This window comes from Octopus bimaculoides, chromosome 23 (assembly GCF_046866305.1).
Source record: "Octopus bimaculoides isolate indiv1 chromosome 23, ASM4686630v1, whole genome shotgun sequence".
Lineage (NCBI taxonomy): Eukaryota > Metazoa > Mollusca > Cephalopoda > Octopoda > Octopodidae > Octopus > Octopus bimaculoides.
The window spans coordinates 33277640-33301685 of NC_142950.1; the positions used below are offsets into that span (position 1 = coordinate 33277640).

The 24046-nt window shown below is 33.8% G+C and overlaps 1 protein-coding gene across 18 annotated transcripts in view; it reads left to right on the forward strand.

The window, feature by feature from the left end:
• The window catches only part of LOC106883544 (tight junction protein 1), a 589197-nt gene that overhangs the window by 278687 nt on the left and 286464 nt on the right, over positions 1 to 24046 (forward strand). For all 18 annotated transcript variants that reach the window (XM_089340327.1, XM_089340345.1, XM_089340343.1 and 15 more), the window contains one exon: positions 10087 to 10300. In XM_089340327.1, coding sequence (XP_089196453.1) covers positions 10227 to 10300 — 74 coding nt within the window. In that variant the 5' untranslated portion in view covers positions 10087 to 10226. The remainder of the gene's footprint in view (positions 1 to 10086; positions 10301 to 24046) is intronic.

Below are 24046 nucleotides of genomic sequence, written 5' to 3' on the forward strand. Positions count from 1 at the left end.
ATGACATAGTACTTCATATTACAACTCATAAATTAAATTAATAATTAGCAAATTAGAAACACATCGTTAGCCTGATTATCTATATAAATGTTTATTTAACACATGGATACATGTTCCACTCCAAAATCAGGATTATTATAAAAACCAAAAAATTAAAATTTTGACACACTGGGATAAAAATGTTTACCATCACTGACCTAACTGTACAGGTTCAAGTTTCTGTGTAGTCAAATCAAACTGATAAAAATTGCAGCCAAAATTTCCCTCAAGTCACACCCTGCTGTCTTAAAATATGGAGAGGAGAGGAAAAGGACACATTAAATAATACTGGGTGTCCACAAAGACTATCACAATTTGAAAAATTCAGGAAAAATATGGAAAGTGAGGATAACTCTGCAGAGTTTATTGGCAAACAAATAAAGTTTCATTAGAAACATCAAAACATTTCCATTTGGGCTCCATTGGTTGCAAAGAAGTTGATTGATAGATCTCAACTTTGATACAGTAAGTTATGGAAGTTGTATAGATAACTTATGAACATCCTCTATAATTATGGCTCTATTTAACTGGAATGAACTTGAGGTTAAACAATAAACAGTGGCAACAACAATTACAAGTGAGGTCAGTGGTAAGGTGTGTGGGAAAAGGATTTGAGATAAGAGATAGAAGTTCCAGTCCAATATGGAGCTTCATATTGTATGTAATGTACACTGAGACAATGTCTAACCGAAAGGAAATAATATAAAATCAAGAGAGAGGGTAAGAGAAAGAGAAAGTGTGTGTGTGTAAGACTGGGTAACAAATCATAGCGATTCAGCTTCCGAGAAGCATTTAAATAAGAAAAAAAGAAAAGAATATTGAAACGATTGGTTTTCAAGAATGATATAATGATGTCTGTTAAACTTTATTTTTAAACTACAGATAAGGTGTTACTCATGATGTAAGTAGATATGTTTGCAACATGCCTGCAGGAAATGAATCCTTAAAACTGAATTGTGGATTCCTATTATATATTATGTATATTATGCACCACCTACCAAAAATAAAACATCCTTCTTTTCCTTGTGGCCATTATCTCTATTAGAATTTCTGCTGAGAATCTTGTCCCGAGGCTTGATCTGAGGAATCCAAATTGTATAGGAGGAAAAACACATTTGATTTCTTGACTGTGTTTTCATTCTGACATTACAATACATTTAGGAATCAGTCTGTCAAAAGTCTATTTAGCAAATGAAAGTTGTGTTGGCAATGTTATTAGTAGCAACGCAAAGAAATTCTCGTGTAATAATACTGTCTACGCCACAGTATGTCAAAAGTAAATTTATTGCTATTATAATTTTTTATGTAGTTGGTTAGTCTGGTGTTTGTATCAATGTTTGTCATTATCCTGCTGAAGATATTGAATCACACAGTAGAATATCTTTGGCTGTATTAAGTTGCCAGGAGAGAAGCGGAGGGCTTGTGTTCAAGTCAGAATATAATATAAATTGTTTAGTAACATTTTATTTATTACACGTAAAGGCTACAAATTGTTAAAGTATATAAATTTGATATTAACCACACAGCAAATATCTGTGGTTGTATTATAATGTTTGGAGGAAAGTGGAAGGTTCGTCTTTAAGTCAGAATATAATAAATCATTTTAAAGTTATGGTTTTGTATAATGAATGTTAGAGTACCCTAGTTCTCAAAAACTATGACAGTTTTATTCATTACTGAGTATAGAACATCCTTTCAAATGAAATTAAATATTAAATTTGTTTCTGATTTTTGAAAGTATCTTCTGTATTGCATGATATATTATCTTCATTATTTGATGTCCACTTTTCCATGTTTGCATGAGTCAGACAAAATTTGTTGTGACAGATTTTCTATAGTCGGATGCTTTTCCTCTCACCAACCCTCACCTGTTTTCAAATGAGGTATAATTTTTTCATAAGCTAGACATGTTTTTCATGAAACACTGAGAATAAACAACCTTGTTTTTATGATGATGATGCTACTTTTATCACTCTTGGTACATGTCCTCAGAAACTCTCTGAAATATTTGTATTGGAGCTTCCAGCATGAACTCCGAGCAGTACAGCTTATCATTTCCAAGTTTCTGGCCGAGTGAACTGTGTCATGGTGCTGTTTTTCTCACAGACAGTGCCCAACCGAGCTTACTATACTGTGTAGTCGACAAAATCCAAAACAAACAATGTGTATGCATGAAATTAAAATTATAAAATGGTATCAATTTACCCACCATACCCTGTATGTATGTATGTGTATATATATATATATATCATCACATCATCATCATCATCATCATCATCGTTTAACGTCCGCTTTCCATGCTAGCATGGGTTGGACGATTTGACTGAGGACTGGTGAACCAGATGGCAACACCAGGCTCCAATCTGATTCGGCAGAGTTTCTACAGCTGGATGCCTTTCCTAACGTCAACCACTCCGAGAGTGTAGTGGGTGCTTTTACGTGCCACCGGCACGAAGGCCAGTCAAGAGGTACTGGCAACGGCCACACTATATATATATATTATATATATATATATATATATACACACATGTGTGTGTGTGTGTCTGCATCTCCTTGTCTTGACATAGTTTTGTAGTTATAAATCAATTGCCACAATCAGAAAGTTTTCAAGCAGATGTCTGCTCAATCAGAGCTAAATTACATTTATCGCATTTTATTATATTTCATCTTAGACACAAACCCTGCACTTCACTCTTAATGTTATGCAGTCACATATATCCGTTGTGTGGTTACTATCAAACTCGTATACTTTATCAAGTGTAACCCAGGAATATAATAATAAAATATTTAACACTTGCTCTGCTTGCCTGGGCCTGAAAGAGGAATTTTCCAAGTACAAATATTCAAAGAGAACACATGATAATAGATAACAGAATGATTTATTGGAATATTAAATTCACCCCAGTAATTGGCTGTCTGTTTATTATATTAATGTAAGAACAATGAATGGCCAACATTGATTCTGACAGTATTTGAACTCACAATATAAATAATTGTAATTACATGATTACACTGATTTTTTGTCCAGCATTCTATATGCTACCCACCAGAGTATATACAGTAAAATGTACGGTGGTAACTGTTTTATTGACATGCAGAGATTAAATCTTTCAAGGTTTCTAAAGATCTTAGCTACACTGATATCTGTGGTTTTGCTTTGAGAGTTAAGTGGAAAGTTGATGTCAAAATATGAGTGTACTGTAACAAAATAAAGAGGTTACGGTTCTGTTTTAGTCTTAGTTTGTCAAGAAAGTTCTTGTGGTTTTTAACCTTTAAATTCAGATGCAACATATCTCAGCTCAAACAAAACTTTATTAATTGAAATAAACACCGTCAGAATCAACACACTTTTGCCAACACGAAACAAGTTTATTTATGCCAGGAGCGTAAAAATCCTGCGTTCTGGAGGTGATGAAGTCGTTGAAGGCATGTTTGGCATTGTCTTGGTTTTTGAAGTATTTCTCACGTAGGAAGTTGTCGAGATGCTTGAAAAAGTGGTAGTCAATAGGAGAGCAGTCTGGTAAATATGATGGATGAGGCAGAGTTTTGTAGCCCAATTCATTCTACTTCTGCAGGGTCAGTTGTGCTACGTGCAGCGACACTTCAAAACGGCTTTTTTTTTAGTTGTCATTCAATTTGTGCGGCACCCATTTCTCAAGTATTTTTGTTTTTCCAAACTCTTTCAAGTGGTTGGAATCTGTCGTATACATTATGTCTAATTCAGAAGCAAGCTCTCGAACAGTTGTGCGTGGATTGGCTTCCACTAAGGCTCTTAGTTGATTGTTGTCAACATCCGATGGCCGACCACTACGCTTATCATCTTCAAGACTCTCGTCACCGCTATGAAATTTCTTGAACCACTATTGTACTGCACGTTCATTAGTGGTTCCTGGGCCAAACGCATCATTGATATCGTGAGCTGTTTCAGCAACTTTTCGGCCTAGCTTGAACTGGAATTAGAAAATTATGCGAATTTGCTTTTTGTCCATATTATATTCAACGTTCTGGAAAAAATGGCCTAATTATTCAAAAAGAAAAAGAGTAACACGATTAGATAGAGCGAAAAACTGACTTTAAAGTGATATATAAAGTCAAAGTAATTTAACAAAAATGAATTTGAAAATACATCATTTAAAACCAAAATTTAAAATTCTGCAAGAACTTTCTTGACAACCTAATATATACAGGACAGTTGCAGTTGTTAAAAATATATAATTTCGAGATATGTTTCTTCATTGGAAATACCAGAAATCAATAAAGTCATAAGTCTTCTGTTATTTATTCAATTAACATTCACAGCAAACCAATTTTTTTGTGCCCTCAGACATTTATTTAATTTCTAGAACTACTAAACATTCTCTGAGTTTATTTGAAAACCTTCTTGAGGGGGTAATTTACAACCTCTTACATGTTATGTAAACTAGATAAATTAATAATAAAAATAATTATCAGTTAAACTGAAACTGCAGCCTGATTTATATTTAGGTTAAGTCTGGGATTCAAAGAAACTGTTGAATATCTGTAACAGCTAGAATTACACATGTCTGTGGAACGCTCAGCCACTTGCACGTTAATTTCACGAGCAGGCTGTTCCGTTGATCAGAACGACTGGAACCCTCGACGTCATAAGCGACGGAGTGCCAACACACATATTTGTAATGTATATCTATATAGAATGTATATAGGGTGTATATAGAATGTATATAGAATGTATATAGAATGTATATCTATATAGAATGTATATAGGGTGTAGGCATGGTTGAGTGGTGAGAAGTTTGCTTCCATCCATATGGTCTCAGCTTCAGTCTCTTTGCATGGCACCTTGGGCAAGTGTCTTCTACTATAGCCTTCAGACTGACCAAAGTCTTGCAAGTGGATTTGGTTGATAGAAACTGAAAGAAGCCCAGTGTGTGTGTTACTGTCTCCTTGCCTTGACTTCTCATGAAAGATGCAGATGAATGTCACCATCATACAAGGGATCTCCTTCATTTTGAGTCTTCTGTGAAAACCTATCTGGTCGTGGAGAATATTACCTCAGTTGGAAACAGTGGTGGTTGGTGACAGGAAAAGTGGATGTTAAATCCTTTGAATAAAACCCAGCTAAAAAAGGAAATCCACAGAACACAATGTTTGAAATATTAAAAATACTATTAATAAAAGGTAAATTATACCCGACCCCTTTAATATCTTGAATATTGTCTATTGTAGAAGTATAACTGATTTATTGTACATAATTTTTAGCCACAAAATCTTATATGGACCCACCAAGGGCCATGTGGACCCCGTTTGAGAACTCCTGATGTGTAATGGTTTTTAGTGAAGAGTTGTTGTCAGTGTTCATAACCTTCACAAAACCTCTGTGTCTGGTGAGATTGAGTTGGTCAGTTAGTATGGAGTCTGGACATCTGAAAGAACATGGTAAGGGTTGGCAGTAGATCTTAAAAATTCTGTTGAAATATACAAGAATCTTGCAAAGTTTCATAGTCTGCTCTAATTTGAATAATGTTGTTGTCATCATTATTGTTGTTGTCATATTTAGTAGTGACTTGTCAATAAATAATGTCTATAACTTTATCTGTTCAAAACATATAGTATTATTCCAAGTGAAAGGTGTCCAGTGTTTTCCCCTTCCACTTCCAACCACTAGCCTGCTGCTTTCCACTTCATTTTGGCAGCTCTTGGAACCAAGTTAAAATTATGACTAGAGAACCAAAAAAAAAAAAAAAAAAAAACTCAGGTATGCCTGCAGCATGACAGCTTAATAGTAAAGTGGTTATTAGCAAATTTGATGCATTAAGCCAAGAAATGTTTATTATATTCCCTCTTGCATCATTATAATTACTTCCGTTTCTAATGACAAATAATGTTTATGTGTTTGTATTACAATTAATTCAGAAAATAGGAATTTAAAAGGATTTTGGCATTAGTAAGGGTACCCAGCTGTAGAAGCTATGTCAAAGCTGACATTGTGGTCTTACATAGCTTTGCAGCTCATTGGTCCCTATCAAACCATCCAACCTATGCAAGCATGAAAATGGATGTTAAATGATGATGAAGATTCAGTAAGATAAGGTTTGTCAACATTACGATGCACCAATGTCTGATATTAAACAGAAACAGGTGTGCTGATACTGTTGTGTATCTATTGCTTCCTGGATGACCCTAGATTACTCTCTTTTTCTCTAGAAGTCTCTCTTTTTCGCTCTCTATTCTTCTCTCAAATTATGGACTTTAAAGTAGTTTCTTTCTACTATTTTTCGTCTTCTCAAATATAACTGTGTGATTATGAAGTTTGCTTCATAATCATCTGGTTCTGGGTTCAATCTCTCCATCTGGACACTTGAGCTAATGTCTTCTCTCATAACCTTTAGCTAACCAAAACTTTGTGAGTGGAATTACTTGGTAAACAGAAGATGTGGGAGTTCCTCGTGTGTTTGGGTTTTATTCATCGTCGTCATCTAATGCTTACTTTTGCATGCTTACATGCAATTAAATGACTGGTTTTCCAAATTCTGCTGGCATTTTTCAGCAAGATAACACACCAATTCATATTAACAAGCATTCAATAGATTCCTTTTGTCAACATGGCATAGCACTGCTTGATTGGCCTCCATCTTCACCAGATTTAAATCCAATCAAAAACCTCTGGAGCACATAAAGTCACTGTGACCTTCAATGAAACAAAATGTCATTCAATCTTTTTTTTTTTTTTAAATTTGGCACAAAGATGATGAAATTAAGGAAATCTGCCAAAATCTGGTGGTATCTATACCCAGAAGATTAGCCACTGTGTTGTTCATTCTAAAGGAGGCCCAATAAAATATTAAACTTAACTTGCAGTATTTTCTCTCTCTACTTAATTTCACATGTCAGTCTGGAAGTTATTCTTGTGTTATTTATTAAATAATAGAAAAAAATGTTTAAATATGTTTTTATGACATCAAGCAAACTTGCTGTCACACACTGTATGTATATATATATATATATATATATATATATATATATATATATATATATATATATATATCTTGTACGATATAGACAAGAAAGTGATATTTTTTAATTTAGTATCGCTGTTGAAACAGCTGAAAAATTTGGGTAATATTACCCTTACAAGGCAGAAAAGTTATCCTGTTTTTTTGACAACTTTTTCTGCCTTGTAGGGTAATACTGCCCAATTTTTTTGCTGTTTTAATGGTGATACTGCGTTCAAAAATATCACTTTCTTGTCTGCATCATACGATACGCATTTGGCGCTTCTAAAAAAACAAATGTAAGCTTGCTTATGTACACGTGATTGTTGTTTATATATATATATATATATAAAATGAGCTTCTTTATGTATATATATATATATATATATATATATATATATATATATATATACAGGTGTTTGGCAAAATAATGGAAACACTTAGCATCATAACATCATAATTTTGAAATATCTATAAAACCATCATATGCTTGTTTATTTTTTATGTTTTTGAGTTTATTATTAGAGTTTCTTAATATATTTTGCTAAAATTGTTGTTTCAGAAAAAGGTAATTAAAATTCATTAAAACGTCAGAACTATTGGACTTTCAAAGTGGTCAAATTGTGGGTGCTCGTATGGCAGGCGCTAGCGTAATGAAAACAGCCGAAATGTTTGGTGTATCAAGAAGTACTGTCTCGAAAGTAATGACAGCCTTTGAAAAAAGAGCAAGAAACCTCCTTGTTGAAACAAAATTCCGGTAGAAAACCAAAAGTTTCGGATGGAGACCACCAGACTCTTACACAAATTGTTAGAAAGGACCACAAAAGTACAGCTCCCAAGATTACTGCAGAGCTTAATGACCACCTTGAGAAGCCAGTTTCCACAAAAACTATTTGCCAGGAGCCACAAAGCTGGATTTTATAATAGGGCTGCAATCAGAAAACCACTACTTTCAAAAACAGGAGTAAAAACCTACAGAATTGGTCCCTAGAGCAGTGAAAGAATGTTATTTTCTCAGACAAGTCATCCTTTACCTAATTTCTGACCACTAGCCGAGTATACATATGGAGACAGCCAAAAGAAACATTTGACCCAGACTGCCTTCTTCCAACTGTTAAACATGGAGGAGGATCTATGATGATCTGGGTGTGGGGGGTGGGGGGCTATATTTTGGAAATCCTCTGGCCCAATGGTTTCCCTTCATGGTAGAATTAATAGTCAAGACTACTTAAGCATTTTATCCTTTTGGGGTCGAGTACTGGGATCAATGTAATCGACTTATCCCCTCCCCTGAAATTGCTGGCCTTGTGCCAAAATTTGAAACCAATATTTGTACCTACATACCAACATAGTTGCTCGCCAACAATTTGCTAATTTGTTTCTCTCAACTCAGTCATTTGGTCATCAAATTATTTTATTTATCTATTTTTATGCAATATTTGAAATAAGATATTTTGCTTTGTTCAGTTTTATTCTTTAAAGTTTTTTTTTTTTTCACATTTTGAATATTTTTGTTTATTTATCTTTGCTATACCTCTTGTTGCTGTAATCATCTATTTAGGTATATTCTAATTAAAGTTGCACATTGCAACGTTGCTATGAATTTCTGGTTGTATTTTTAAAATCTACTTTCTATACTATTTGCAAATTTGGAAGCATTTCAAGTAATTTTTGTGAAAAAAAAAAACCAAAAAAAAACCAAGTCTTTGTAATCCTTACATTCTTTTCTGATGTTGTATTAATCTTTTATTTTAATCTTCTACATTTGAATTCTCAATAAATATTACTTGCAGGTATTTTTAATTTTATTTTTTATTCCTTCCCATTACTTCTAAATTCATGTGGTGGATATTTGTTTTTGTTTGTTATGTAATTTTGCTGTATTATATAAACCTTAAGCTATATTTGTTATTTTAACCTAAGAAGGAAAAAGCTCACTTGATCAGATTGGTTGAACATTTTGAGATCTGCATTTAAACTCTGTAACCAATTAATATATTTACATATTCAAACCCCAGCAATATACAGCTTTTGCATTTATTTAACATATTTTGTCTGAGTAGATTATATAAAAATGACAGACATTGTCTTGGTTTTTTTTTTTTTTTTTTTTTGGTATCTTTTCATCTTTTACTTGTTTTGGTCATTGGACTGCAGTCCAATGCTGGAACACACTGCCTTAAAGGATTTTAGTCGAATGAATCAACTCCAATACTTATATTTTAAAGCTTGTACCTCTGCATCAGTAGTACTCCACCATAACCCAAATCTGAATTGCATCTCACCTAAGCTAACTCTGTTTCTGATCAATTACACTAAAACTTTCTGCTAATTTTCATAACTTAGTCCTTCAACTTGCTTCTTGGTCTAAATAAAAATATTTTACCTTAGAATATTATATAAAACACAGCCCAACATATCTAGGATTTGAATTGGTCTAAATAAAGATATCTTGTCAAAATAAGTTGTTTTAAACAGGATTGTTCAGGTAATAATTCCTATGATGGTGAATTTTTAGATGCTGCAACATTTATACTTCCTGTGGTCAACATTCTTTTCTATATCAGTCATAATATCTGCATATGTTGGTTATTAAGCAGTGTTTCTGTGTTAGCCTCTCTTCAGTATATTGCCTTTTCTAACTTACCACCTTTTCTCCTGATCTATCATCATGTCTTTCTCCTCTCCACAATGATTAAAATCTCACTCAATCCCATTAATTCTCTGTTGTCTCCCAATGATTATTCATCCTGCCACCACCCCCAAAAATAGAGTTTACATTTCTCAAGATATGTGAAGGCAATTCCAATTAAGTTACCCTGAAACATAACTGATACACTCTCTATAGAGAGCATACCAGTTATTTGATGCATATGTCACAAGTTTTTAAGATATATATTTTTTATGGGGATGGCTAATGTTGGTTCCTTTGTAGATAATGTCTTCAATATGTACACAATATATTACTGGTGACATGATATGAGCTACTCTGTATTGATGTTATTGAAATGTATGTATTGGACCATAATATTTGATAACTTGTTAATATATCTTTATATCTTTTATTTTGTAGATCAATTAACACATGATTGCCCCCCTTCTCAAGCACTACAGTTAGGATTTGAACTTGCTCTCAAAGAAAGAGATGCTGTTTTAAGAGAAAATGCTAAAGCAGTAGAAGAACGTGATTCGGCACTTAGACAGTATCATTTAATGAAAAATGAACGTGACCAGGCTCTGCATGGTTTGGAAAACCTAACTGGTAAAAGTACAAAAGCCAGCAATACGTGAGTATTTGAGCATAAACCTTGATTTTCCATCTTTCTTTCAATCTCTGACCACTTTTAAAAAATTTTGCATATTTTTTTTTAATAAGGACTTTCGAGCGAGATCGTTGCCAGTGCCCCTGGACTGGCTCTTGTGCGGGTGGCACATAAAATACACCATTTTGAGCGTGGCCATCGCCAGTACCACCTGGTGTAGCCATCTGGTTCACCAATCCTCAGTCAAATCGTCAAACCCATACTAGCATGGAAAGTGGCCGTTAAATGATGATGATGATGATATGAATTGAAAGGCTGCGTGGCCTTTGCATGTCCTTAGAAACCACTAAGGTTAATGATGCAGATGATATTCTACCTGTTTTGTGTTCAAGCTGGCAAGATCCAGCCTCTCCCACCTACCCTACAATATCAGTCTAATAATAAACAATCACATCATTGAAATCTTGAAGCTATGTGGCAATACATGATTAATTAAAAATAATGTGAATAAATAAGCATTACATTTGACAGACTGATTTGAATGCTAAAGGGGGGAAACATTTCACAACAAACATGGGCTGAGAGGAAATTCCAGATGACTGACTTTCGGAGAAGAAGGAATGTTGGTATTGGTTATGTGCGGGGCCTGTAGTTGTAGATGGATAAACAGTGTGAGGGTCACTAAGAGCAGAAAGGAGTCAGGTGAACATTAGTAGAGGTGGCTTGGACCCAGTCAACTCCAAGGAGCAGCTGTGGCAATAGTGGTAGAAAAGGTAGAATGAGGAAATAGCACACCTGTAGGTAAGAGGGTAGGGTGTTGGTGATAATGCCTTTTTTTCTCAAACGATCATCAAAGGAGTTTTCTTTTCTAATTCTTTCTATTTATATTAGAATCAGATTTTTCCATATTTCATCTACTAAGTAGTAAGATAAAATTACTTTACAACTCTAGCAAATTGATTTGTTAAAATGGTTACATGCATGTATTTTTATGACTAAATACATGCAAGTATACACACACACACACACACACACACACACATACTCATACATGCACACACATGCTCTCTCTCTCTCCCTCTCTCTCTCATACACACATATTATACACACACATACACCCTCTCACATGTGCATTTATAATCATATACACTTACAGATATATGTATGTAACCATAATAGTTTAAGTAAAAATCCAGGCAATGCAGTGACTCAATTTTTAGATGTAAATATAGCGATAAGAGATAACAGCCATTATGTGTGTTTACCATGTAAACATTAGCAGATGTCTGAACATGCATGGAGATAATAAAATGTCTACAGAAGTATGAAATATCAGTCATAATATCTGTACTGCTAAAGATGTTTAGAGCCTGTACCACAAATGAAGCACTACATGTAGATATTTGTAGAATAAAACAAAGGGGCACATACATGGCTGTGTGGTTTCTCCAGATTTGATCATTTTGCATTGCACCTTGGGTAAATATTTAACATTTGGCACAAGGCCTGCGATTTTAGAGGAGGAGTAAGTTGATTATATTGATCCCAGTACTCAACTGGTACTTATTTTATTGACCCTAAAAGAATGAAAGGCAAAACCAGCCTCAGCAGAATTTGAACTCAAAATGTAAAGGCAGATGGAATACCTCTGAGCATTTTGCCCGGCTTGCTAATAATTTTGCCAGCTCACCACGTTATGGGTAAATATTTAATGTTAGTTTTAAATTTTGGCATAAGGCCAGGAATTTCAGGGGTGTGGGTAAGTTGATTACATAGTCCCCAGTGTTCAACCGGTGCTTTTTTCCTCAACCCTGGAAGAATAAAACACAAAGTCGATCTCAGATGAATTTAAACTCATAACATAAAGATGGACAAAATACTGCATCTTTCCCAGCATGCTAACAATTCAGCTAGCTTGCCAACTCATAGGTAAATATTTAATATTAAAAAGCCTTTGGGTTGCCCAATAAAGAACGAGTGAAATTTGCCAAACAAGACAGTATATGATCGTACATGATAAAGGGGTTATGGTCAAAATGTCGAGACATTTTAGTTTCTGTCAGTATTAAACTAATAACTTAGAGCTTCTCTTGTAGTTTGTCTTATCTTTTGTGTTGTTACTATCTATGGTTACACACACGGACAAACAAACAAATAAAACTGTTTGATATGGTGAAAAATGTAAGTTACAAATGAAATTTCAACTCAATCTAGCAGACACATAATTTCACACTGAGACTCTTTAAAAACTCTTCAAATGATTTTTATGAATTATAAAGTATTAGTATTTTTTGGATATTAAATGAAATGAACCTCCTCACTCCTAATCATCAAAGATCTGTAACACAAAGATGGCTACTCTCATAATAAATGCTCAATCAGTCCTAACATGTAACTTCAAAAAGAACTTCTTGATTAAAAATTATACAGACAGAAGCAGTTAAATGTACAGCATGTAGTTGCTTTCCTTGTGAATCCTGAGGAGGCCCCTTATCTCATTTTTACAGGTGTAGGCATGGCCTTGTGGTAAGAAGTTTGTTTCCCAACCACAAGGTTCCATGTTCAGTTCCACTGCATGGCACCTTGATCAAGTGCTGTCTGTTATATTTCTGGATTGACCAAAGCCTTGTGAGTGTATTTGATTGGCAGAAACTGAAATAAGGCGGTGAGCCGGCAGAAACGTTAGCACGTCAGGCGAAATGCTTAGCGGTATTTCGTCTGCCATTATGTTCTGAGTTTAAATTCCGCCGAGGTCGACTTTGCCTTTCATCCTTTCGGGGTCGATAAATTAAGTACCAGTTACGTACTGGGGTCAATGTAATCGACTTAATCCCTTTGTCCTTCCTTGTTTGTCCCCTCTATGTTTAGTCCCCTAAGGGCAATAAAGAAATAAAAAACTGAAAGAAGCTTGTTACACACACACACACACACACACACACTCATACACTTTTGTATATATGTGTGTGTATGCGTTTTTGTCTCCCTGCCTTGACATTGCATGCTAGTTATGAATATGTATTAACATCATGGAAATGGTGTCCTTCATTTCCAATCTTCAGTGTCAAAAATGTCTGGTTATTGTTAAAATATTACCTCATTTGGAAACAGATGAAGGCATTTGGTTGTAGAAAACCTGTCTGGCCCACATGAGCACGTAAAAATGAATGTTAAAATGATGATGATGCACTTTTATGGGGTCAGGAGAGCGAGAGAGATATGAGTGTAGTATGATTAATTTTTAATAATTTATTGAGCACTTTGAATGGAAAACAAATTGTTTTCAATGAGTTGCAGTACATACTGTGGAATACATGTGTATCTGCTGTCTAAGATTTGTTTGGAATTTTAAAATTTATATTAAGCCAAGCATCTTAGAGATTTTAAATTACTTCATTAACAGAATTTAGGTTTACATATATCTTGCATTTATCATCTCACTTTCTTTTCATTTGCTTTAGATTGGTCTCTATTGACCCAGATGTGTAGTGTATATAGAAATGTATATCTTAAACATGGCCTTATGCTCTTCTAGCTAATGAGATGTATCCCTAAACATAAGCTTTTGTTTACTTGAAATAATATATACATATCTGCTTTATATGATATATTTGTGATTCTTCTGTTTCTATTTTGTTTCCTCCAGGTAGACATTGTTGTCATAGCTCTAATTGATTTTGAATTATATATTAAGCAGTTTCAGTGAAAAAATACCCTATTTTTAGAGGAGCTAAAATGTCTGCTGTGAAGCACATATGTATCTGCTATTCACACACATATGCACAAGCATGCACACATACACACATGATTATGCTTATAAATGCTAACAAGAAAAAGTGCGCTCAGTATGTCATCTTTTTCAAGCAGCTGCAATTTCACAAGATGCATTTCACTATGGCACACCAGGAATCTGTTCCCCATTAGCTTTTTTAGGTCTTCATTTACATGTCGTGCATCTGTGTCTATAACATCAATGTAACTGAGTAGTCTTCATCATTTATTAAGCTGTGGAAGTTTTCAAAATATAAAATCTAATGTGGCTTGTTGTTCAGTATAAATAGCTGTGGCTTGCAGATCCTACTCTGCATTGAGCAACAACAGTAGAAATAAGTGGAATGTGTCCATAAATTTCTCTGGTCTTGTGCTCATGCCATGAGACATTTTGAGCCTTCATGAGAAGACTAATGACACCATAGGAGAGACTGCTCTCTACTCATGCCTTGAAGAAAACCAACTTTATTGATTTGGAAAATACTTGATTGCCAAATATCAAAGTTTGTTACATGCACTCTAGGTTTGTCCCTTGCATGTTAAGAAGTCTTTCTTTGTGTCAGCTATAAAGAACCCAAGGTAATCTTTTGCATTACGTTGTTTTCAGTCCACGAATCACTACTGACTGAGCAGACCTACAAAGGCACTCCATCCATGAGCATCCTAGCTTTTTTTTCTTATGCACAGTGGACCAAGGATCACATTATCAAGCATTCTTCTTTTTTAAGGACTGTGGTTTTGGAAGCGGGTGTTCGAACTCCTGTTGTTAGAACTTATTGATAAATAGCTTTCATCTTCATTGATGGTCATGTATTTAGTTTTTGCCTTGAAAAACAGACCAACTTGCATTACCAAATTCTTTGAGGCAGATTTTCTGCAGCCAGATGCTCTTCCTGTAACCAACACATGGTTGTCATCATGCAAGATAATATTTCCTTAAGTCCTTTGAACATGAACAGACTGTAGTTGGACATCTTTTCATGAAAGATAGCAAATGAATGACAATGCTTCTTTGATGGTGATGTTTGTTTACGATTAAGCTGTGAATTGAAGACGAAGGACACATGAACATACATTTGACAACAAAGAAACATTAAGATACACTATCATACATACATACACACACACACAAACATATGCATGTATATGTTTGTGTGTATATGTACAGGCATATGCAACAGGCTTCTTTCAGTTTCTGTCCACAAAATCTACTGATGCAGCTGTGAATGACCCTGGGCTGCAGTAGATGACACATCCTGAAGGTTGCACAGCGTGGGACTGAACCTGAAACTGTATGTTTGCAAAGTGAACTTCTTAACCACACAGTCATGACTGTTTCTTTATACATACATACATACATACATATATATATATATATATATATATATATATATATACATATATATATACATACATACAGGTGAATGCATATATGGTTGTATAAATATACACTATAAAATCCCCTAAGCCTTTAACTGTTTCATGCTGCCTCCTTGATCCACTCTGTTCCTCTTGGTAGTAATTCATTCTTTAAATGTAACACAAGCGATAGATATAAATGTCTCTCGTTTCATTTCGATTTTCCTTTTAATGTGACAGTTTACCGTTGTACTTCATTACTGTTCCCATTTCTTCCACTAAAATATATCAAAATATCCTCTCAGAATGTATAATCCAAGTAGAATCCTTGAAGCATTCTAAACATTATAGAGACACATCAACGAGGTTGCCTCTACATGAATGCCTAATCCTGATTCAAATAAATCCCAACTTCAATTCGGGTTACACCCAACCACCCTATCCTTGCAGAATGATATATAACATGATATATATATATATATATATATATATATATATATATATAACTCAACGGAATTATATCCTTGAAATGTTATAAGTATTGTAGAGGTAGGCCAGCAAGTGCATTTCTGCACCTCTAAGAATACATTGGATAATGTAGTCTTGGGTATCCTATGACTAAAAAAGATGATCATGACTGTTATATCTTTGGATATAGGTGTGATATATCAGGCATGACCTTGGGTTAAATAATAATAGAAGTAAACAAATCATTCTTTTAATTCTTGTTACCCTGTATAAATTGACAATAAACGTTGCTAACATACACTTCATTCAGATGTGACTGTCCAAAACCAGGACTGCCATGTTATGTTGGCAAACAATCTTTGCTACAAAGTACTGTTGCTGAATATCTCTCGTTGAGATTTACAAATAGTAATTTTCTAGGATGGTCATGGTTGAAATGTCTTATCATAAGACTGCTTGAACAGGGTTAACCTGCATTAAATTACATGCAAGTATTTGTTGAACCACAACTCTCTCTCTCTCTCTCTCTCTCTCTCTCTCTCTCTCTCTCTCTCTCTCCCTCTCTCTCTCCCTCTCTCTCTCTCTCTCTCTCTCTCTCTCTCTCCCTCTCTCTCTCTCTCTCTCTCTCTCTCTCTCTCTCTCTCTCTCAATTGATAATCTGCACATCCACCAATGCTGAAGCCCACTTTCTCATCTTAATTGGTGTGTTTCATCCTCATTATATTCCGATGAAACTTTCACCCTATCAAAAATTTTTACTGAACACTGCCAAGCTCATTAATTTCAACAGTGCATGTGGGAGTGACTCTTCTAAAGGGTCAGCATGTTGCTCCTCCTCTTTTGATTAAATATTTTTTAAAAATACATATATTTTATTACATAGTATTCAGTTACAGCCCTTTACATTCTCAGTTCAAATCCACCAAGGTTAGCTTTGTCTTTCATCCTCGTAGAGTCATTAAATCAAAGTAAAACAAAGTGCTGGTGTCAATTTATATTCCTCTAATGCACACTAGATATGAATGGAATTGTGATGGAAGATAAAGAAGTCGCTTTGTGAAGTTATTGTATCTCTATTTTAAACACACGCTGTGATTAGATTGTAATTTTCCATGCTATTAACTACATTGTAAAAGTGTGTATATATAATTTCCAGTGTCACATTGACAATTTTATTTATATATATATATATATATATATATATATATATATATATATATATATATGATATTTTATATGATATATAGTATAATATAATATAATATAATATAATATAATAATTTATATGTTATATATATATATATATATATATATCATATTTCTCTCCTTTTGAGCATTAAATACTGGAGCCTCTGCATTACTGTGCCAGTACCTTCAATTCTAGCTTCCAATTCAGCCTCCTACTTCCCATTACTTGTGAATATGACCCCAAGATATTCAAACTTTGCATAGCCAAAAAATTAAAAATATAAATATATATACATATATGATGTGAGGACACATGGCCTATTGGTTTGAGTGTTGATCACAAGATCGTGGTTTCAATTCAATAAAAAAAATACCTGTTTTATCTTCAAAAAGGTCTGATCTGACCTCTCACACCTACCCTACAATACCGTTTTAAAAATAAACTACCACATCATCAAAATCTTGAAGCTATGATATAGTGCATGATTAATTTAAAGGAATGCAAATAAATAAGCATTGCATAAATCTGAATGCTAAAGTTTTAGAGGAAGCCATTTATATAGATTGAAAATTCAAGTGTAATAAATTAGTTGTAGAGTATAACATATCAAACCCAAATATATATACAATTGTATTGCTGAGGTGCACCTAAGCAATACAATTTTAGTTTATCTAGGCCATGCTGTTTAATCTTTGAAAGTGCATGAGTAGTTGGAGCTGTGATGTTAAATGTATATCAGCTAAAGAAAGAAGAATGAACATCAAAGAAAATATGGAATATTTATCACAAGTTACCCCGTGGGACATGTAAATGTTTTGCTGACTGTTCACTTTGTTAGTACTGTTGTAGTAAAGAGCAGTTGTTCGTTTAACCATTCAGTGTTCTAAAGTTGCTAATATTGCAAATCTGTATAGCAATATCAAATGAGTGAAGCAGTTCTGTCAACTCTTTAGCGTTCAAATTTCTCTGTCAAATGTAATGCTTATTTATTCACTCTGTTTTGAGTTAATCATGCATCATCTCATAGCTTTAACATTTTAATGATGTGATTGTTTGTTTTTAGAATGACGTTGTAGTGTAGGCAGAAGAGGCTGAATCTGGCTAGTTTAAATATAAAGCAGGTGGAATATTTGTGTTTGATAAAGCTAGTTTAAATGCTAAAAGGGGTTAAATATTACTGAGAAATAATATCTATCTGAGAGTGGTTATGAAAAATATCTTCGGACTTCTGTACTGTTGAAATATAAGTTGGGATGCTTAAATACATGCTTGGAGATATGTATGCATGCAATGCACATAGTTTCCATCTACTCAAATCTGAGAGGCGAATATGTTAACTAAAATCGACCCCAGGACTTATTCTCTTTGTAAGCCTAGTACTCATTCTATCGGCCTCTTTTGCCGAACCATTAAGTTACAGAGATGTAAACACACCAACATTGGTTGTCAAGCGATGGTGGGGGGGGGGGGGACAAACACAAACATACAAACATACAAACACACACACATATATACGATGGGCTTATTTCAGTTTCCGTCTACCAGATCCACTCACAAAGCTTCGGTCAGCCCAAGATGCCACACAGTGGGATTGAACCCAGAACCATGTGGTTGGGAAGCAAGCTTCTTACCGCACAGCCACTTCTGTGCCTATGTATATATTTATTTTATATCAAAGTGATGACGACAAATAAGCTGAAGCTTCAAAGTTTCTGTCAACCTTCCCCTTGTAAAATAATTGATCTTCCAATTTAATATTCAAAATGAATATATCACATTGCATAAAAACAAACAATATATACATATATGGATATATGTAGGCATATATGTGTACCTATGATATTTATGTATATGTGTATGTGTATATATGTGGATATGTAGTCTTTGTGTGTAAATATATGTGTATATGCAGATATGTATTTGTCTGTGAGAGTGTGTATGTATGTGTGTGTGTTTTTGTAATATTTCATCATTCTCATTTAATATCATAGTTCCATTCTGACATGGGTTAGATGGTTTCACGGGATCTGACAGGTCCAAAGACTGCTTCTTTCTCTACCGTCTATTTTCATATGGTTTCTATGGCTGGATACCCTGATGTGTGTATTTATGTATGTATGTATGTGTTTGTATATATATATATATATATATATATATATATATACATATATATATTAGTCTACACACGTGTGCATGCGTGTATTTATTTGTGCATATATGTTTGCATATGTATGCTTAGAAATATCTTTGTGTGTAAGTTTTTGTGTGGTGTGGTGGATTGAATTCCATTAGTGGGTTTGTTTCTTTGTTGTTAGAAATTAGTGCTTCTAATGCTTAATATTAATTTGCATTGGAAATCTTGATTTTACAGTTTATTTTTTTTTTATGTCTTGGGAATGAATTTTATTTACTTTGCTACGTCCTTTTGTGCTTCTTGCCTAAATCCCAACTTTCATTATTTCTAAAATATTTCAAGCTATTAAAACCCTTTTTGATAATAACCTATCTATGGCACACACACCTCTCATTTCAAAGCGTTCCTATATAAATTTAATATCTTCCATCATGATTTTATATAACAACCTTTTCAATTATGTTCCAAACATCAACTTAATAACTGGGAAGTTAGTTATTTTAATAAACCCTTCGAAATTTTTGATAATATTTCAACATTATTGAAACACATGGTGTATTTTTATTAGAAATATGTTCACAAGGGGGCTATGAAACATGAAGTAACTACATATTTTTGTGATGAAAATTTATTTGTGAGAACAAAGCTAATTTGTTATCCAAAATATCTTAGTTTATTTCATGCTTTAAATCCTATTTAATTCATTTATTATCAATTTGGGTTCGTTGTGTTTATATCAAGAGTAAACTGGTGCACACTGGAGATGACATCTGTTAGAAAATTGGTTTCAGTTTTAAGTTTGTGCTTGCATGTTATGAACCTGTAATGTTATTTATTTACATAATGTTTTATTTTGGAAAGCAAGCATGCAACTCTGTTTAGCAGTGAGAAATTGGCACAATGTTAGCAAATGAACTTTTGAACAGGTTCCAGCTGGCATGTTGTGAATAGTAGGATAGCTTGATTTAGCAGTAAAAACCTGCTATTAAGACTGATGTTGCTGGACTTGTAGCAGTTATGTATCTGTGATGAGAGTTAGAGAGCGGTGAAGATGAAATTCACTTAGATTGTATATTGAAAGAGGATGAAAATAAGGAAAGACAAAATTGTTAGAAGAAACATAAGCTTTTAAAGCAAAACTATTAAGAGACAATTTGTTGCTCAATAGGAATTTAATATAATGCAAAAGCTAATTTAATTCTCTTCAATTTCATAAGTTTTTTTCTTTTTGTTTTTTATTTTTTGAAATTTTATATATTTTTGGTGCAATGAAATTAGACACTTAGAAATATATCCAAGTCATTAATGGATTAGATACATCTATATCTACAGTTTTATGCATTTTATATATTGACTTTCAAACTGAGAACCTCCCAATTACACTATGATGTATAAGATCGCTGCCTAGATCTAATGGAATGCTTAAGTGTTTACAAATTACATTTCAGACTGTTCTATTGGTTCACTGGATTGATTGATATACATTTTAATCAATTTATAAATTGCAATCAAAAACTATATTTTGTAATATATATATATATATATATATATATATATATATAAATTTTTATACACATGCAAACACACTTTTTTTTTCTGTGTAATAGGTATTTCTTAACAAAGTCAAAGATTTGCATTATGTGTATAATTATTGCCAAGTCTATAATAAGAGTTATTTTAGGGAATTTAGCTGCTCAGCTTGTCTTTTAGTCTATCAGGTATATGGCTGTTGCTATTTTCAGCCTATTTTTGAATGGAAATAAACCAGAAGAAACTCTGGTGGAAGTCCAAAGCTATTTATACATATATGTATGTATTATATATACATATGTGTGTGTGTGTGTGTTTTATAGATGAGAGACATATTCTCTGAATAGAATGCACTTTGTAGTGCTCAAGAAATTTAAACTTGAGCAGGTAGAGGGTTAAATGTACAGACAAACAGGTTTGGCAAGTTGATATGCAAAAAATATTAAATACATTTAATACAAAAAATGTACATATGTTTACATATAAAAAGGTTCATCCTACACAGAATAGAGATGATATCAAGAATTAAAGGGGTTGAATAAGAGTTTTATGAGTCCAACAGCTGTTTCTAGGGGCTTGGTGGTCCAAAATAATGAATCTAAATTGATTCCATCATCAGATAATACCAACCTCCATCTTCAGCGAAGAATTTTACATTTGAGGTGTTGACAGAAATGAGATTAAAGATGGAATTTGTACGTAAGTATTCATGCATACATGCAATGTGCATTCCAGAGGTTTGGGGATTTTCTTAGGAGAGACGTTTATTAATTTCAAAAAAGCACAAAATAATAATTTCCTTCAAAGTAGGATACTCTGACTTTAATGTACATGTTGTAGCACTCTAACCGCTTTGTGAAAATTCCATGAAAGTCCTACAAAGTGAGGGTGTTCAGGGTCCTTGTCACAACCTCTTCTATCTTCAAAATAAATGCCAATGAGATTTTCTTTCAGTTTAGGGAAGAAACAAAGGTCACAGAGAGCAAGGTCTGGACTGTAGAGAGAGTGATGAACAGTTTTGATACCCAACTCTGTTAAGTGGTTGGTTGCCAGGATGGAATTGTGGACTGGTGCATTGTCCTGGTGCAAGTGCTACCAACTTGAGTAGAAGAGCTCTGGCTTTTTGCAGTGAAATCTCTTCTTGAAATTTCTTCCATAAAATATTCAGAAGACTGTTCGTTTCAAAATGATTAGCTGACTTTTCTCTCAATAAATTTCTTATTGTATTTCATGTTGTTTTCCAGAATGAAAACAGTAATAATTTAATATAACTGATATTTGATATTACTAGCACTGATATATAAGATTTAGTTAATAGTTTCAACATCAACCTTCATAAAACTGCCTCTATTAAAATGTTCAAATTAAAATTTTAATTAAATTCAAATCTTGGACTAAAATCTCATTATTACATGAAAGATAAGATTAAATTTCAATAAGTAAAAATCTTTCTTTCTTGTTATTAAGTTAAAAGTTAGGGTTTTGGACTGGCAAGGCTGGGTGGTAGAATGGTAGAATGTTCTTAACATAGTGTGGTATTTATTCTGGCCCTTTATCTTTTGAATTCAAACTGTGCTGTGCCCAGCTTTGTCTTTTATTCTTCTCGGGTTGATAGTGCACCAGTCAAATTTAATTGACTAACCATTTTTGTCTTAAATTTCTGGCCTTGTTTAACCCTTTAGTGTTTAAACCAGCCATATCCGGCCCAATATATTCTACATGTTTTATATTCAAACTGGCCATATCTAGCCTCTCACACCTAACCTACATTGACATTCTAAAAATAAACAATCACATCATTGAAACCTCAAAGCTATAAGATAATGCATGATTAATTCAAAACAATTTGAGTGAAAAAGTATTACATTTAACAGAGTAATCTGAACACTAAAGGGTTAAGTGTGACTTGACACAGGCAGAGATGTGTGGAAATGCAAGCAGAGCTCTGGGGTAAGAGTTTGCTTTCCAACCACATAATTATGGGTTCAATCCTACTTTGTGGCATCTTGAGCAAGTGTCTTCTACTATAGCCCTGAGTTGACCAAAGCTCTATGAGTGGACTTGGTAGTCAGAAACTAAAAGAAGCTTGTCTTACATGTGTGTGTGTGTGTGTGTGAGATACCGTTTCCTTGCCTTGACATAATGTGATAGTGGTGTCCTTCTTTCCCAATCTTCCATGGAAACATGTTGGGTTATGAGAAAATATTACATTACTTGGAAACAGCTGAGGGTTGACAACAGGAAGAGCATCTCTTCATTGAAAGTCTGCCTCGAGAATTGTATCCAACTCATGCGGGCATAGAAAAGTAAACAATAAAATGTCCAAGGTGCTATGCAGTGGGACTGAACCTGGAACCTTGTGGTTAGGAAGCAAACTTCTTACTTCACAGCCACACCTGCACTTACACAGCTGAGGCTCCAGAAAATCATGTACCAAGTAGCAGGAATAAATGTGAAGAAGGGAACTTGTAAATTCCTCATTTACATATTGAAAGCTAACAAGAAATATTACTTGTATTTTGGATGAAACCGGACCCTTTTTAATCAAAAACATCATTTGTAAAATGAGAAAATCCAAAGATGAAAGAACTCTTAAATCTTCTTACACTGATATCTATATTTGTCGGTTAATCCTAAAGTGCACAAAACAGCAGTTTAGAAAATGTCTTTGTTTCACCCTTTAACCAGGAAATTAACTTTCACAGTTGTTCTAGTAAAGATGTTTAAATATCTACCAAAGAAAATAGAATTGGTATTTCCTGCAAGTCATGTTGCCACAATAATCTTGACATATATCAACAGAAAGTAGTTTCACACATGACATTCCTCAACAAAAGATAGATTGGTAATATGAAATTGCTCTCTGAAGGTAAATGAAATCTTGAATATCTGCTGATTTCCATAGTAAAAGGGTTAAGAATCAAAAACTGGAATTAAGCACACCTTCCCTGCAAGGAAAAAGTTGAGCTTCATTTTAGAAAGAACTTCCTGCCAAAAGACCTCCTCTTTGAATGTGTTTATTTTTTCGCTTTTTATCAAATAGATTCCCCCTGGGGTTTTTTGATCTTCAGTTTTCAAGTGTAATAATAGTTAATACCTCAAGTGGTGCGTTAGGGTTCAGTAAGTTCTTCAATAATGTTTTATTTGTTATTATTAAAAAGGCAATGAGCTGGCAAAATTGTTAGTGTGCTTTATGAAATGCTTTGTGGTATTTTGCCTGTTGCTACATTCTGAGTTCAAATTCCACTAAGGTCAACTTTGCCTTTCATCCTTTCGGGGGTCAATAAATTAAGTACCTGTGAAACACTGGGGTTGATGTAAT